This window comes from Tupaia chinensis, unplaced genomic scaffold (assembly GCF_000334495.1).
Source record: "Tupaia chinensis unplaced genomic scaffold, TupChi_1.0 Scaffold146140_1, whole genome shotgun sequence".
In the NCBI taxonomy this organism is placed as follows: Eukaryota; Metazoa; Chordata; class Mammalia; order Scandentia; family Tupaiidae; genus Tupaia; species Tupaia belangeri.
This window is the reverse complement of record NW_006205995.1, coordinates 4,257,726-4,275,064: the sequence shown is the minus strand read 5'-3', so window position 1 is coordinate 4,275,064 and position 17,339 is coordinate 4,257,726. Positions and strand designations below refer to the sequence as shown.

Here is a 17,339-nt window from a genome sequence, read left to right as displayed (position 1 = left end):
ACCCGGTGGCTAAGAACTCACGCCGGGTGCATGTGCGTGTGTGCCCAAAATCCCAAGAGGTGAATGGAGGAGAAGGGATTGTGGCGTGAACATCCCCCTTGGGGGGTGATTTCTCACTTTTTGTCTCTATGTCTCTCTGTCTGGTGAGCGCACACACCCTATAGCAAACACTTCTCAAAAAAAAAAAAAAAAAACTTCAACATTAACAGTTATCACATTCAAAATTGTGTCCACTGATTCAAACTTGGACTTCATACTTTTAGTTTGAAAACTAGATAAATGACTCAATTTCTGTGGCTCAAATCCTAAGCTGGGAAATAAGGATAATTGGATGGACCTTACAAATTGTGAGGACTGAGCATAGATAGAAAGATGATAGAGCTTTATTAATGGAAACTAGAGGAAGATTCTAGGGAAATTCTGAGGGAATGGTCATAGGGAATTTATTTATTTATTTATTTATTTTGGGGGGAGGTTTTTGCTATAGGGCGCGTGCTCTCCCCAGATAGACAGAGACAGAAAGTGAGAAATCACTCCCCAGGGGGGATGGCCACTCCTCACTCCCTGTCCTCCATTCTCCTCTTGGGATCTTGGTCACGCACGCACACGCGCCTGGCGTGAGTTTTAAGCCACTGGGTCCGGGATGCGAACTGCAGTCGACTACACTGGAGTCCAGCGACATAGCCATTAACGCTAACTGCTGGTCCCGGTGATAGGGAATTTAAAGAAGCTTAGAAGTACATACTGTGACAAGTTTTCCAGATCTAGGAATGTATATTTTAAGTGTTTGCTTAAATTAGCTGTCCCACATTGGCTGCCCTTAGTCCACAGATCTACTTTATTCAGTTCATGCTTACAGTCTAAATTTCTACACTTGATACTAGCCAAAAGGCTGAGAAGTGATAATATATATACTTCTAATTTCCTAGAGACCAGTATCTTAATCTATGGGACCAGCAAGTGGCATAATAGTTATGTCTCTGGACTCATATGTTGTCTACCAGAGTTTGAGTCCTAGACCCTGCAGTTTCAAGCTCATGCCAGGCATGTGTGTGCATTCCCAAAATCCCGAGAGGAGAATGGAGGTGAAGGGACTGTGTTGTGGCTATCCCCCCGGGAGGTGATTTCTCTCTGTCTTTCCAGTGAGTGCACACGTCCTATAGCAAAAATCTCTGTTAAAAAAAAAAATCTAGACATAGCAGCTAAAAACCCACAATCACTCTTTTTTGGAGTTGGGGGCAAAAGTGGAATATCTGGCAGCTCTTGGCTTTTAGTTCTACCTTGCAAAAAGCATCTAATACACCTTTAGACAGGGAAGGTATTCTGTTTGCCATGCTTTGGAAGTGTTACCTTCTTAACACAGAAGCCAAGTAGCACTCAACGTTATTGTGCTTGCACCATTGTTTTGCTGCTTCTCATAAAGGATGTCATCATTTTCTATGTATTTTTACCTCATTTATCCCTTTATTATACTTCTTTTTTTTTAGAGTTTTTGTTTGTTTGTTTGTTTGTTATAGGGCACGTGCACTCACCAGACAGAGAGAGACAGAGGGACAGAAAGCGAGAAATCACCCCCCAGGGGGGATGGCCATGCCGCAATCCCTTCTCCATTCTCCTCTCGGGATCTTGGGCACACATGCACACACATGCCCAGCGTGAGTTTTAAGCCACCGGGTCCGGGACGTGAACCACAGTTGACTATGTGGGAGTCCAGCGACATAGCCATTACGCTAACTGCTGGTCCACCTTTATTACACTTCTCAACTCATAGCTGTTACAGTTACTGATAGCTGTAGATGAATAAAGAATTAGTAAGGGTGGGAGCAACTGAGACTTTGACATTTTACTTAAGACCCTAATACATTAAAAATAGGTCAAGAGGACTGTTGCTTGAATTTTAAAACCAGGAAAACACAAACTATAACTTGCCTTTCCAAAAATTCAGTTGTTTTTAAAATCTGAAAGCATTGTGTGTTTAATGTCATTTTATTTTCTACCTCTGAAGGTCTGTGTAACATTTTCTGGGAGTGGATGGCTCTATTATGCTCCCAGTGACTTAACATAAGTGTGAACCATCTGACCAATAAATGCCATCACCTATGACTATATCCATAATCTCAGACCTGTTTATATACCTTCCAGTCTAGGGTATCTTTATAAGGTAAGTGTGTGTGTGTATTTGGGGAGGGGGGTGGGGAGGCTGTTAGTATTGCTTTGTCTATATTTTAGAACTTATAGGGTTAACTTTCTTCAAGCGTTTAATTAATAAATAATTTTCTTGTGGTACATTCATAAGGTCTGTTTTCTACTGCCTTCATGACTCAAACCTTTTAGTTGCCCTTTCCATGGAATATATAAAGCTTCTTGAGTTGAAGTATCCACAGTGGTATTTCTTTTCCCCCCCAGCCATATCCCCCAGGCCTGCCAGAACAGTTCAAAATGATGATTAAAAAATGGCTGGGTCAATGAGATCTTAACCTGGGTTCCCACTTCAGCAGTGCACTGAACACAGTCCCACCCCATACCACCAGTGCCAAAAACAAGTGCATGACTCTCAAGTACATTATTGCTGTAGCTGCTGGTGGTAGTAGCCACCCATGCCTACTGTCCTATTTAGTTTGTCTAAAAGGTTACGGGTGTCTAGTAACACCACCTCTAGCTGCTGTGGCCTAAAGAAGGGTAGTGGAGGGGAAAAGAGGCTGAGGATAAACCATGTCCCATCACTTATTACTACATCATAACCCTATTCATAAATTCCTCACTTGCTTTCATTGCAGCCCAAGGCAAAGGCCATTTTGAAAAAGAATCACTAGGTTCTGCACAAAGCTGTCACCATGATGATTCCAGCTTTGCCTGCTCTTCCTCTCATACAAAATTCTGAGCTAATTCAAGGGCTCCAATACTTGGTGAGAGCTCAAAAGTAAAAACACCAAGCCTCTGTGGTACCATACAGGTGGATGAAAATTAAGAATAAATTTCACATCTACAGAGGTTTTAAAATTTATAGGGTTAACTTTTAATGTATTACCCTCCACCCAGATGTGTAGTGTCTTCCAAGAAAAGCCTAAGATATAGAAAAGCCTAAGATATCACCTCTCTTACGTAATCAGGACCCAGTAAGACATGAATCTATTTTGAACTATTTCATATTATGTATTTTCATCTAAGGTATTTTTTTATTACTTCATAAGTAATATTTTTACTCTGGTTTTGAATTTAGAGACTAAATAAGCCCTCAGAACCTATACTTACATGTTACTGACAATTTTATGTATTGCATGTTTTTGCTCTTAAGTACTGAGTATATGGAAAGGTTTCTGAGCAAACTTTGCCTTCTTACCTTGAGCAAATGATAATAGGTACCGTGTGATCAGCACTGTGCTACTTAATTTACATCCATTATCTCACTTAACTCTCTAATTAGTCCAGTGAGATACTCTTAAATCTATACTTCAGATTCCCTACTAATAGGCACTATCCTCATTTCACTAATGAGGAAACCAGGACTCAGAGTGGTTGAGTAACTTTCTAATAAGTGGCAAAGCCAGTATCGCAACCCATATGTGACCTCAAAGCCTCTTAGTGTTTTTTTACTGTCAGTAGACAGTAAGCCTTCCATGAGTCTAGATCAATAAAACAGTCCTCCATATAGAAAAACTTCAAATAGTCAACCTCGAATCAGTACTTATTAAAGAGAAAAATCAGACTCTAACCCACGTAAATACCCTAATGTGAGGAATTTAGTTTAAAAATTAAAAGCAAGTCAAAGAGTGTCCTAGTTTAGGTACATATTTAGTCCAATGCCAGTATATCTTCTACATTTGCTTCAGCATGCTGTTCTACAAGAAATGAAATTCACACGGAAAACTCAGGCACATCATTGTATCATGAGGCATCTAGGGGGATAATTAATGCTCATACAAGTACATTTTAGAAAGGTTTTCAACAGCACAAATAGGGCAAAAGTGGTATCTGCTTACATTTTGGTTAACTAGAGCATTAATATCGCCTTTCCTTTTTGTCTCTCATCTGTGCTCCAGTCCAACATAGCCTGTTAGTTCTGACAATGGAATTGCTGTCCCTTAAAAGACGTGTGGTGGGAACTAATCAATAATGGGTTCCAGGATATGAGTTGCCGAATAATATTCACTACGTTCTTTGCACGTCAGTTCTTCATACAAAGCCAATTAGAAGTACACAAGCAGTTGTGCCCCAGTGATGGGTTAGTAATACTGTCATGCTAACTATTGTTATGCATAAATCTTAGGCAGATTTCTTCCCCTTGTGTCTTACTAAGTTCATACTCTTTCTGAAACTTCATCCTCATTATTCCCACGAGCTTCTCTAGAAAAATAGATGCTACATTAAACTGTAAATGACAGTCATGATCTTACCTGCTGGTTGTCAACATTCATCAGTGTAAGGCTGCATGTTGAGATGGTCAGTTTTATATTCAGTCCCGAAAACTGAAGATTACTTTTGCCAAGAACCGTTGATAAAAACTTAACTGGAGGCTTTAAAAATTAACAAAACACACTGTAAGTTACAAGTTTTGTTATTGAATGATTGTTAATATTTTTCATGTTAAAAATAGGCCAACCCAAGGACCAGCTAATGTGTAATGATTACGTCGCTGGACTCCCACAGAGTCACTGCAGTTCGAGTACTGGACCTGGTGACTTAAAACTTATGCTGGGCACCTATCATCCCAAGAAGAGAAAGGAAGAGAAGGGATTGCGGCAAAGCCAGCCCCCCAGGGGTTGATTTCTGGCTCTCTGTTTCTCTCTGTCTCTCTGGCAAGCACACACGCCCTATAGCAAAACTCTCTCTCTAAAAAAAATAGGCCAACCCATATTCTTCCTCTTTCTCTTACTTCACATAAATCATGTGAGATGGAATGATTTTTAATTAAATAAAAAGATTTTTTAAAATTGTAATGCAGCAAATTCTTTAGTACATAGCACATCCTGAGTTTGCAGAACTTTGCTCACACATCCCCTTCGTCCCAAGTGCTAAGAATGGGACCTGCTTTTTTTTTTTTTTGGAGAAGTTTTCGCTATAGGGCACGTGCGCTCGCCAGACAGAGACATAGAGACAGAGAAATCACCCCCCAAGGGGGATGGCCACGCCACAATCCCTTCTCCATTCTCCTCTCGGGATCTTGGGCATGCACGCACATGTGCCTGGCGTGAGTTTTAAGCCACCGGGTCTGGGACGTGAACCGCGGTAGACTATGTGGGAGTCCAGCGACATAGCCATTACGCTAACTGCTGGTTCCCATGAATGGGACCTGCTTTAAATGAATGAATTTCCATGCGAGTTTATACCACCTGGACTCCTAAGTCCTTTTCAACACCATGAGTCTAACAGAAAAAGTTCACAGTCTATCAACTCTAATGCCACTAAAGCATTGATGAACACATTCCAATGAACTGCTTCCTGCATTGAAGTCAGCCTTGGTTGTCCCTCATTTTTCCCTTGGCTGAATTAAAAAGGCCTCTCTACCAGCTCTTAATCTTTACTTTCAGAAACCATGATGCCTAAATCCTAGCATAAACCACTCTTATTTTCTGAACGTTCTTGTTAAAATGAGCAAATATTACCAGAAAAGGCTTAGCCCATTCTGGTAAATTCTGGTAAAAGATGGTTTACCAGAATTTACTAAGAAAAATTTTGAGAAAGAGCCTGAAGATATGAGTATGTTTTGATAAAATTTGAAATTCCGGACAAACACTTCTCAGGGAGAAGAGATCTGGGGATTTGGTAAAGAATCATGAGAGTAGGGGGTACCCAGGAATTATAAAAGCATTGGGGTCATAGGTCAAGAAGTGTACCAACAAAGGGGTGAGAAGTTGGGTTGGCCAATTTTCTCATGCAGAAATACCACTTAGCAATTAGCTGGATGAGCTTGGACAAATAACCTTTTTTAAAAATTATTTAATTTTATTTATCCATTTATTTTAATTTGACCATAGAGAGACACAGAGAGAGAGAGGGAAAGTGAGAAAGCAAGCCACCAGGTCTGGACTTGAACCCTGGTTGGCCATGTAGGGATATCCAGCACCTTAGCCACCACGCCACCTGCTGGTCTCCTTACAAATAACCTTTTAAAATTTTATTTTCTTTTATATAAAATATGGAAAAAATAGTAGCCACTTTATAAGTGCTGTTATGAAAATTAAATAAAAATGTTAAATGAAGGGCTGACCCTATAGCATAGTAGTAAAACCCAGTGCAGAGGGAGTCAGATCTTATGGCTGACTGGTTTGAATCTGACCTCAGCAACTTCAAAAATATTCTGGGCACATGTATGTTTATGTCCTAAATCCTAGCAGGATGGAGAAATGGAGGAAAAAAGATGGTAGTGTGACCACAACCCATTGGAGGGTTCCTTCTCTCTCTCTTGCACATGCCCTTTAGCAATGAAAAATTTTAAAAGGAGATTTAATGGGAAAAATTTAGCACAATTCTTGGATATATACTGGGCCATTGGAAGAGTCATGATGTATTTTTTCTTTGCATAGAAAAATACATCATGACTTTTCTGATGACCATATATATATGCTGCCATTATTATTATTATTATTATTATTATTATTATTATTATTGGTTACCAGAGGGCATGTGCACTCTGCAGAGAGAGATGGAGAGATGGGGAGAGAGAGAAAGAGAGAGAGAAAACACTCCCTAATAGAACATGACCAACTGCAATCCCTTCTCATCATTTCTCCATTTTGTTAGGATTTCAGGCACTCGTGTGTAAGTGCCCAGCGAGGTTCTCTAGCCTCTGGGTCTGGGACTCAAACTGCAACCAGCCTTGTGGGATTTGCCTTCCTTAATCACTAGGCCACATCACTGGCTCTATTATTTTTATTATCATCCTTTCCAACACTAAGATTTTAATAAGCAATTTCTGAGATTTAAATACTGCGATGAAGGTATGGGTTAAGTCTTGAAATCCTCTGCTGGAACTTGGGCCAATTGAGAATGAAACATTAGTGGCTCTTTAACATAGGTATCAATATTTTGAGGCAGTCAATGAAAATATAATGTTTCTTTCACACTTTTGTTTGTATATCACTCTTACTAGATTCCTCCTGGAAACACACTGAACTCTTAAACACATGTATAGTTTTATTTTTAATTCCAAGGAGATTATGAAATATAGTGAAAAAAATGTGACTAAGGAGCCCCAAGTGTCATAGGTATCATGCTATCATAAAGTTGACTCTTGGTTTACTTTTTTGCTCTTCCTATGGCCTTTGACAAGACCAACCACACACTTCAGAGATCTTTGTGTTCCCCATAGTGATTCTATTTGCTTCACTAGGCTTTCTTTTCCATGTTAGTTTTAAAATATATATTATTAAATACCAATTAAATGTTTATACTGTTTTACAGTCAAAAAGAAAAATATTTTTTGTTCATGAAAAGCTTTCATATCATATTATATCCTCACAATAATCATAGCTTTGTGAAAAACATAACAAATGTATTTATTGTAGAGGAAAGTCTTTCATCCCATTATTAGAAATGACCTAACATTTAAATGACTCTTGAAGAGAACGCACATGGATTTCAGGGAGGTACAGCAGAATGTAAGAGGGATTGGCAGGGGGGCAACTTCATTCAAGTCCAAGGCGTCCTACTAACTAGCTGGGAACCTTAGGAAACTCCCAAAACCTCTCAGTGTCTTTATTTATAAAACATAAATAATAACATTACTTCCATCCTCTACTTCTAGCTATAAAAGGTCTAGAAAGAATAGAATTCAGTGATAAAGTATACGGAAATGCGTGGTTTACAGTGAAATACTAACAAATTGCGGCAATCATCGTTAGTACTTTTTAAATGAACTCTGACAATTTTGCTACAGGATCTCTCCTTGAAGAAAGATGGAAGGGAGAAACTATGCAGTCTCTGGTGCTTAGGGGTCACTGAAGGAAGGGGAACAGAAAGGAGAGGCCGAGGATGAGATACACCCCCATCTCTTACTAAAGAGGGGGCCAGGCAGTGATGACTATCCACATTTTACAAATGACAAAACTCTTAAGATAGAGAGGCATTAGCTGACATTAACTAATGAACTGGTATTGACACAGCAGCCTGGCTCTTCTGACTCTGTATCATACACTCTCTCAAGGACCCCAGTTTTCATTATCTGTTAATTTTTAGGCTTCATAATTTACAAATTATTGTGTAAGTGGATGACTCCTTCCAAACTTCCTATGACAAAATAGCTCACTGACCTAATGGAATCAAATGGAGATACTGACCATATTCAAATACCCTTAAATAGTTTTTAGCTCCCACATCCTGGGGTAGATGCCAGGCCAAAGAGGCAGGTAATATTACAGTAAGAGTGTAGATTCTGGAGTCAGACTGCATGGGCTACGGTTCCTAAGATTTAAATACTGTGATGGATTTATGGATTAAGTCTTGAAATCCTCTGCCTGGGCACCTGGATCCTCTATATATAGGATTATTGGGCAATTTTATTAACCCTTCTGGGTCCCAGTTTATATATCTGTAAAATGTAGATAGATAATAGGAACTGCATCTAGGTATTTTGTGCTAACAAAGTATTTTAAAAACATATGGATGCAGTGAAAACAGTAATAAGAGGAAAATTCATAACTATAAACATGTTTTTTTAAAAGAAGATCTCATATCAAAAACCTGAATTTAAAACTTAGGGAAGTAGAAAAAGAACAAACCGAACCCAAAGCTAGCAAAATAAATAATATAGATTAAACCAGAGTGCCTGATCTATATCCTAGTGGGTCAGGAAGCTAGATCCCATATAACTGACCACAGTTTGAAACCCAGCCTGGCAGCTTGAAAAACACTCTGGGGGGAACCAGCAGTTAGCGTAATGGCTATGTCGCTGGACTCCCACGTAGTCGACCGCGGTTCGTGTCCTGGACCCGGTGGCTTAAAACTCACGCCGGGCGCGTGTGCGTGCGTGCCCAAGGTCCCGAGAGGAGAATGGAGGAGAAGGGATTGCGGCGTGACCATCCCCCCTGGGGGGTGATTTCTCACTTTCTGTCTCTATGTCTCTCTCTGTCTGTCTGGCGAGCGGCTCTGGTGGCTTGAAAAATATGCTAAGGATAGTGTGCATGCCCCAAATCCCAACAGGATGGAGAAGGAAGAGAGGGAATGGCAGTGTGGCCAGGCCCCATTAGGTGGTGCTTTCTCTCTCCCCTCTCTGTCTCTCTGGTAAGCTCATGTGTCTTGCGACAATTATAAATAAAGATTAGAGCAGAGCTACAATAAATAAAGAATATTAAGAATAGAGAAAATCGATTAAACCAAAAGTTGGTTTCTCAAAAAAATCAAGAAAGTTGACAAACCTTTCTAAGAACAAATGAAAGACTAAAATTACTATCAGAAGGCAAGTACATTACAACCCATTCTGTAGAGATAAAAAGCATTATGGGACTATCAGACAGAGTAATGGCTATGTCGCTGGACTCTCACGTAGCCGACAACGGTTCAAGTCCCAGACCTGGTGGCTTAAAACTCACACTCAGTACATATGTGTGCATGCCCAAAATCCTGAGAGGAGAATGAAGGAGAAAGGATTGCACCATGGCCGTGCCCCCATGTTTTCTTTCAGCATGGATAGTTCCTTCTTCCCATGAGTTATTCCCACACCTCTACCACAGTTACATTAGAAAATAGGCCAGCAAGTCTAAAAATGTCAAAAACATTCAAATGTAGTGTATATACAGTATAAAATATTGAATTGGAAGGCACCAAACCGGTCATACAGTTCAACTCCCTAACTTCACAGGCATAAGAACAGTCTTGGAGATGGGGTGCCGTGCTCAGGAGCAAATGAAGGCCCAGGCCTGGAGCCCTGATATCCTGATGTTTCTTGACCTGGGGACCAGGCATTTCTCCACTTTGGCCACTCAAGGTAGCACCATTTTTTTTTTTTTGAGAGAGAGATTTTCGCTATAGGGCGCGTGCGCTCGCCAGACAGAGAGAGACAGAGACAGAAAGCGAGAAATCACCCCCCGGGGGGATGACCACACCGCAATCCCTTCTCCTCCATTCTCCTCTTGGGATCTTGGGCACGCACGCACACGTGCCCGGCGTGAGTTTTAAACCACCGGGTCCAGGACGCGAACCGCGGTCGACTACATGGGAGTCCAGCGACATAGCCATTACGCTAACTGCTGGTCCCTAGGTAGCACCATTTTTCAGACAGTGTCAGATGAGTCTGAAAAACGTGAGGGACAAGAACAACTTTGAGTGCAGCTTTGATGTCCTGTCATCCAATATATCCTAGGCTGGGCTGTGAGTCATATGGCAGAATAAACTAACAACTATCATGATATTACCTTTGTCACAAGTGTGAAGACATAAAACAAGAAAACCATATCAATATTTACCTTTCTCTTTTTAATGGCTCCGTTTGCCCCAGGGACAGCTTCACACAGGCGACTTATTGCTTCCCTACAGAACAGAAACCAGACAAAGACTGAGCATACTCCCTACAAACTGTAAGCGTTCAAGAAATGTTACACTAGTATGAGCAAAATGTATATATGCATCATGGCGAATTAGACACAAACAATCTTTCCACAACCCCACAGAAGAAAATGCTAGGCTTCTTGTTTCTGCAGTTGAAGCCCAGAAAAACCTAGCAGCCCCCTAAGACTGAAAAACTTTCACATCGACTCTTTCTGTTCACCTTATTCAAGTCCTTTTAGACTTAGATGCTCCGATTTGTAGCTGATTTTTAACTAAAAGGAGGGGCAGACCTGTGTTTTCTGGGAAGACTCAGTTCTACCTTTGGCAAAAATCCTCTTTATGGTGTTATGAATAAAAAGCTTCCTAGTATCTTAGCATCAAAGACAATTAAATACAAAAGAACTTGACACTAGAGGAAGTTTAAAAGGATGGAGATCATTGAACTTCAAGGTGGTCTCAAATGGAGTCTTATTGACTGAGTTACTGCTACAAGCCATTGAGCTTTCATGTAATTTCACAGAAGAAAAGAAAATCAATATCAAATTTCTTCCTTTGCTGATTTTTCTGCCCTTACTATATATTGTACTTCCTGAAAAGAAAGGCACCACTAAAATAAGTAGTTGCTCCTTAATGGAAGTGGTGAAGGAGCAGGCACCCTCTTCTCCAGAAATGCAGTTATAACTAAAAGCTTTTGTCTCTGGTACTCTAAGCATTCATAACTGCCCAAGCTTTCACTCTGCAAAATCTGAACCTTAGCCTTGTGGCTTTCAACACATATATTAAACTTTCTGCAAGGCAAATGGAAAACTCTAACTCTCTCCCCTCATTCCCAATAGATCACTGTTTAATAAACTATTCACACACATATGTGACATTGCATTACAGCTTTTTAACATATTATACTTTATGATAATATTTTTTTTGGTCATAGGGCCTTGTGCTCACCAGAAAGAGAAAGAGAGAGAAAGTGAAAAATCAACCCTTGGTGGTGGTGTTTCGGGGGTGGCCACACTGCAGTCTCTTCCCCTCCATTCTCCTCTTGGGATCTTGGGCACACACACACGTTCACTGGACGTGATATTCAATCAGCTGGGTCCAGTACTCAAATTGCAGTTGGCCATGTGAGAGTCCAGCACCTTAACCACTATGCCAGCTGCTGGCCCCCATGGTAATAATTTCTATGAGGTTATTTGAATCCCAGAGGAAAGGGGAATGGTCAGAGAGAGCAATGAACACCCATTACTAAAAAAACTACGGCTACGATATGTTGTCATGCAGAGCCATGCTCTAGAAGACACCTTGGGAAAGTAAAAGAATTCCCACAGATTCTAGGCATCATGTCAGGCTTATATATACTAGCTCAGATCCTCCACTCCCCCTTTTTTTCCTAGATAAATGAAATACTCCAGGATATTATCTTGTCCAATTTTTGCATAATTGACTACAACCGAAGGATAAAGTAGCTCTTTGGTTTAGCATTTTTTTTCCTCAGGATTTCATATTTATCATTTCTCTAGGATTCCAACCTTTGTTCTCTGGAGTCAAATTGAAGGATAAAGGGGCTAGCAGGTGATGTAATTAAGGCACTGGACTCCCACATGGCTGACCACAGTTTGACTCCAAGACCTGGCAGCTCGCTTTCTCACTTTCTCTCTCTCTCTTGTTCTTGCTCTCACTCTCACTGTTTCACTCTGGTGAGCACCTGTGCCCTACAAAAAATTAAAATAATAATAATAATAAATAAAAATAAACTTAAAATACATTGAAAAACAAAAGAAATAGAAGGACAAGACAGAGGGTTACCATCTTTTGTTTGGCTGGTTGATTGATGTTTGGAGTCAACTTAATGATTATTCAATAATTTATGAGACTTGTAAAATTGACCCAAATTGGCCTCTGGTGCAGGTAAAATAACTAGCCCAGGTACTGCACTATATTGACAGTATTTACTAAAGAAGAATTGAGGCCAGCAGGTGGCATGGTGATTAAGGCACTGGACATTCATGTGGTTGACTGTGGTTTGAGTGTCAGACTTGGAGGCTTGAAACTAACACTGGCGTGTGTGTGTGTGTGTGTGTGTGTGTGCGTGTGCCCAAAACCCAGAGAGAAGAATGGAGGAGAAGGGACTGCAGGGTGCTTTCTGTCTGTCTGTGTCTGTCTCTGTGGTGAGCGCATGAGCCCTGTAGCAAAAACGCTCAAAAAATAAATAAAATAAAGAGCTGTTATAAGAAAGGGCACCGCTTTACCCCATGAAAGCCAATTGTAGTGCTTTGGTCTAAAAAAACTCCCTGTAAATGGTTTGAAAAATAAAAGTAGAAACAGAGGTGGGCAGTGATGCTGCCAAGCATAATACTAACTATTACAATTATCATTAGTAGTTGTTACTATTATATAGCACCTTATAGGTTTACAAAGTACTTTCCCAGGCATAGTTTTTTGGTTCTCGTACAACAACCATATATATCTTCTAACAAAAAATATCACAGTGAATTTGAATTGAAGGGAATGCTTTACAGCACCTCCTGGGAGGGTTGAGGAGGGTGAATCTTCCTGGCAGAGTGGGGGGTGGGAATTCCAGACAGAAGGAAGAGCACAGGCAAAGATATCAAAACATAAAGTGTCCCGATACAAGGGGAACTCCAAGTACTTTCATACACAGCGTGATGGAACGAGAATGAATAAGGGCTAAGAGATGAGATTACAGTTTGAAAGCTTTTTCTGTGAAGGGCCAGAGTGAATATTTTAGGCTTTGCTGTTGTGCATCATCTCCAACAGCGCAGTACTAAAGCAGCCTTAGACAGGACTTGTAGCACAGCAGTGGGCATTGGGAACTAGACCCCACATGCTGACCGTGGGTCATGAACCATGACCTGAAAAACATGCTGAGCGCGTGTGCCCACAATCCTGGTGGGAAAGAGAAATGGAGAAAGAGGGATTGCTGTGTGGCCACGCCCATGGTGGGTGCTTTCTCTCACTCTCTGTCATCTTCTCTCGTGCCCTGGTGAGCACATGTGCCTTCTGGAGGAAAATAAAGGCAGCCTTAGACAATGTGTAAACCAACGAGCATGGCTGTATTCCATGATACTTTGCTTCTAGAAACAAGCAGCTGGCTACGTTTGGCCCATGGGCCACGGCTTGCCAACCTGTAGGTTAGATCATTCTTACAAAAGGAGGGAGAGAGAGTTCAGTTTTTGTTTTGTTTTGTTTTTAGAGAAATTTGTACTATAGGGTGCTTGTGCTCACCAGAAAGAGAGAAAGTGAGAAATCACCCCTCTGGGGTAGCCATGCTGCAATCCCTTCTCCTCCGTTATCCTCTCGGGATTTTGGACACACATGCACGTGCGCCTGGTGTGAGTTTCAAGCCACCAGGTCCAGGACTTGAACCGTGGTCAACCATGTGGGAGTCCAAGGCCTTAACTACTATGCCACCTGCTGGCCCCATGACATCTTTTTTCTACATTTTTCTATGCAACAACGTGTTGTGACTTTTCTGACACTTCAGTAATTCTATATAAATAATGATAACAAAAAGTGCTTCTATAGAGTGGCTTGGTTTAGATGTGTGTGTGTGTGTATACATGTGTGCGTATATGTAAGCTGATGGATTTCTTCCATGAAAGACAGAGGCAACCTCAAAGGTGTTCACGCTGTAATCCATGTCCCTTTCAGCTGGCTCGGGTCACAAGCATGTACCTCATGTGGCCTTGATGTACTCAGGGCGGAGGGTCCATAGTTACATTACCACTGTGTCACCACTTGGCTCTTTCAGTGTTACTTTGGTGATTTGCTATTTTCTGTTTCTGATTCCACTGATGTTTAAATATAAACAATGTAAGTAATGTTATATTGTACTTTACGCAGTCAAATGGATAAATGATCTTTTAATGTATTCGGAAGAATACAAAAACAGTTCTTGAGCAGAAGTTTTGTTCATGTGAAGCAAAGGTGCTATGGGCGCCATGCCCCAGTGGAGCAGTAGCACCCGGAGACAAGTGGGACCATGTTTATATTATAGAGAACACCGGATGTTCTTGTTTTCTCCCTGTTCCCATTCCAGCTTAGCTTTTAATGCTTCCATCTTTACAGCCACTAACCTGATTTATTTTTTCATTGTTTTTGGTAGACTTGCCTCTTTCTATTCCCAAAAGTTTTATAAAGAAAAAAAAAATGTCTTAACCAGGTTCTGTCATACTTTCCCATTAGCAATCCTTCTCTTTAGAATGACACCTTCTACTGCCGCAGGGAGCCCAGTTTCAATGAAGGAGCAGCCCCTATTTATTAAGAACCCTCTCAGGTCCCGCAGAAAGCATCTACACCATCTCTTTTCATCCTAACAATATCATGTCAAGGCAGGTATTTTAGCCCCATTTTACAAATGAGGAAACTAAAGTTCAAAGAATTTGAGTAACTCTAAGTAAGGCCTCTGCTAAGTAAGGCCTCTGCTAGTGGGAGAAGCAGTGCAAAGCCAGGTCTGACTTCAAAACCCACACTTACCCGGGGAGGAACCGTACTGAAGGGTGAATGACAGGGAGGGAGCTCCAGGCTCCAGGGACTAGGGAAATAGTTTATTGGTTGCCCTTTCCCTGCTTGCTGCCCCTTCACAGTGAGGGGCTGCTTCCTGGACAATCCTTCACCAAGTGGCTGGAGTAGAGAAAAGGGGAAAATGGCAAGGGTCAGCTCCAGCGGAGGCTCAGGCGGCTGTCCCAGTCCTTGCCCCGCCCCTGGCTTTCTCCACATTGGCTTGTCTGAAAGAGAAACGTACCCAGAGCCAAGTAAGATGCCCACGTGGGCAACACACAAGTGTGTGCACTCACAGGCTCGCTCAGAACTTGTTTAAGTTTTATTTTTATTTATAGAGGAGCACTCGTAAGAAAGAGAGAGTGAAAGAGCAAAGCACCCTCAGCAGGGTCTCGTCATCCTGTGATCCCCTTACTCCCAGTTCCTGCCCTGCTCCTCTCAAAGGGCTCCCATGATCTCATTTAGCGTGTTTCAGATCTGCAGGGCTGGGGATCTGAACCCACCATGGGCCATGGGGCGTCCAGCACTGACGATCCGTTCACTACCCACTGCGCCACTGAGGGTGGGCCTCATATGGAACTTTAAAGTCAATGAGACACCTGAGTGTGAAGACCTCGATCTCTCTCTCTCTCTCTTTTTTTTTTTTTTTTTGGAGGGGTTTTTGCTATAGGCGCCATGAACTCGCCACACAGAGCATTTTTTTTTTTTTTTTTTGGAGAGGTTTTTGCTATAGGGCACATGAACTCGCCAGACAGAGACAGAGAAACAGAAAGCAAGAAATCACCCCTCTGAGGGATGGCCACGCTGCAATCCCTTCTCCTCCATTCTCCTCTCAGGATCTTGGGCACGTATGCACACGCGCCCAGCATGAGTTTCAAGCCACCAGGTCCGGGACGCGAACCTTGGTCGACTACATGAGAGTCCAGCGACATAGCCATTACGCTAACTGCTGGTCCCTCTCTCTCTTTTTTTTAATTGACAGACGCACACGTGCTCATCAGAGACAGAGAGAGACAAGGGAAGAGAAAGCTTTCCCCAGTGGGATATGGTCATGCTACAGTCCATCCTCCCTTGTTTATCCCCCTTTTTGGGATTTGGGCATGTGCACACACATGCTTATGCATTTTTTAAGCCACTGGAGTCAGAATTCAAACCACAGTTGTCATGGAGGATCTGGTTCCTTTAACCACTAAGCTATAGAACCAGCCCCAGCCCAAATATCTCTTCATATAAGACTCTGTTTGATACAAAATAGGCGAAAACTTCTGGTTATGAATTTGCTTTTAAAAAATAGTTACTGGGACTGGCAGGTGGCATGGTGGTTCAGGCGCTGGACTCCTACATGGCCAAGTCCTGGACCTGGAGGGTTGCTTTCTTATTCTCTCTCTCTCTCCCCCCAAAATAAAGAACAATAATAAATAAAATATAATAAATAATTTTTTTTTGGAGAGGTTTTTTTCACTATAGGGCACGTGCGCTCGCCAGACAGATAAAGAGAGACATAGAGACAGAAAGCGAGAAATCACCCCCCAGGGGGGATGGTCACGCCGCAATCCCTTCTCCTCCATTCTCCTCTCGGGATCTTGGGCACACACGCACACGTGCCCGGCGTGAGTTTTAAGCCACGGGGTCTGGGACGCGAACCGCGGTCGACTACGTGGAAGTCCAGCGACATAGCCACTATGCTAACTGCTGGTTCCCAATAAATAATTATTTCTTAAAAATTGTTTTTATTCCGGGGAACCCTGGAGGGTGATTTCTCGCTTTCTGTCTCTATGTCTCTCTCTCTCTTTCTGGCGAGCGCATGTGCCCTATAACAAAAACCTCTCCAAAAAAAAAATAAAAATTGTTATTATTCCATGGGACTTGCAGATGGCATGATAGTTAGGGCACTGGACATGGCTGACTTTGGGGCTCAAGTCCCAGACTTGGCAGCTTGTTTCCTCACTTTCTCTCTCTCTCTCTCTCTCTCTCTCATGAGCACATGTGCCCCATAGCAAATTAATAATAATAATGATAAATAAAATTATTCTTTAAAAACAAAGTTATTATTCTTTTGGGATTTGAGACTCTAGAATGCCCCTGAGTTTGCTCTCTGATGTAAGACCTGTTTGTACAAACTTTTCTATTCAATTTTAGGCAGCTCTCCCCACAGAAAACATCCTGGGGACCCCTTGGAACCACAGATCCCTGGTTAAGAACCACTGCTTTAAAATCACAGCTTGGATTCTCCTTTTTTGCTGAATCAGTATGAACCTATCTCCTGAGATCCCAGCCTGGGAAGACAGATATGTGGCTACATTTTGTTGCTTTCCTTCACAAAGATCTTTTCTTTCCCT

At 41.7% G+C, this 17,339-nt stretch overlaps 1 protein-coding gene across 2 annotated transcripts in view; it reads right to left on the bottom strand.

Moving 5' to 3' along the window:
• SHC4 (SHC adaptor protein 4) overlaps window positions 1-17,339 on the bottom strand; it is a 156,159-nt gene that overhangs the window by 60,031 nt on the left and 78,789 nt on the right. For both annotated transcript variants that reach the window (XM_006168781.3, XM_006168780.3), the window contains exons 3-4: window positions 10,401-10,464; window positions 4,395-4,514 (exon numbers count right to left, since the gene is read on the bottom strand). In XM_006168781.3, the coding sequence (XP_006168843.1) occupies window positions 4,395-4,514; window positions 10,401-10,464 (184 nt within the window). The remainder of the gene's footprint in view (window positions 1-4,394; window positions 4,515-10,400; window positions 10,465-17,339) is intronic.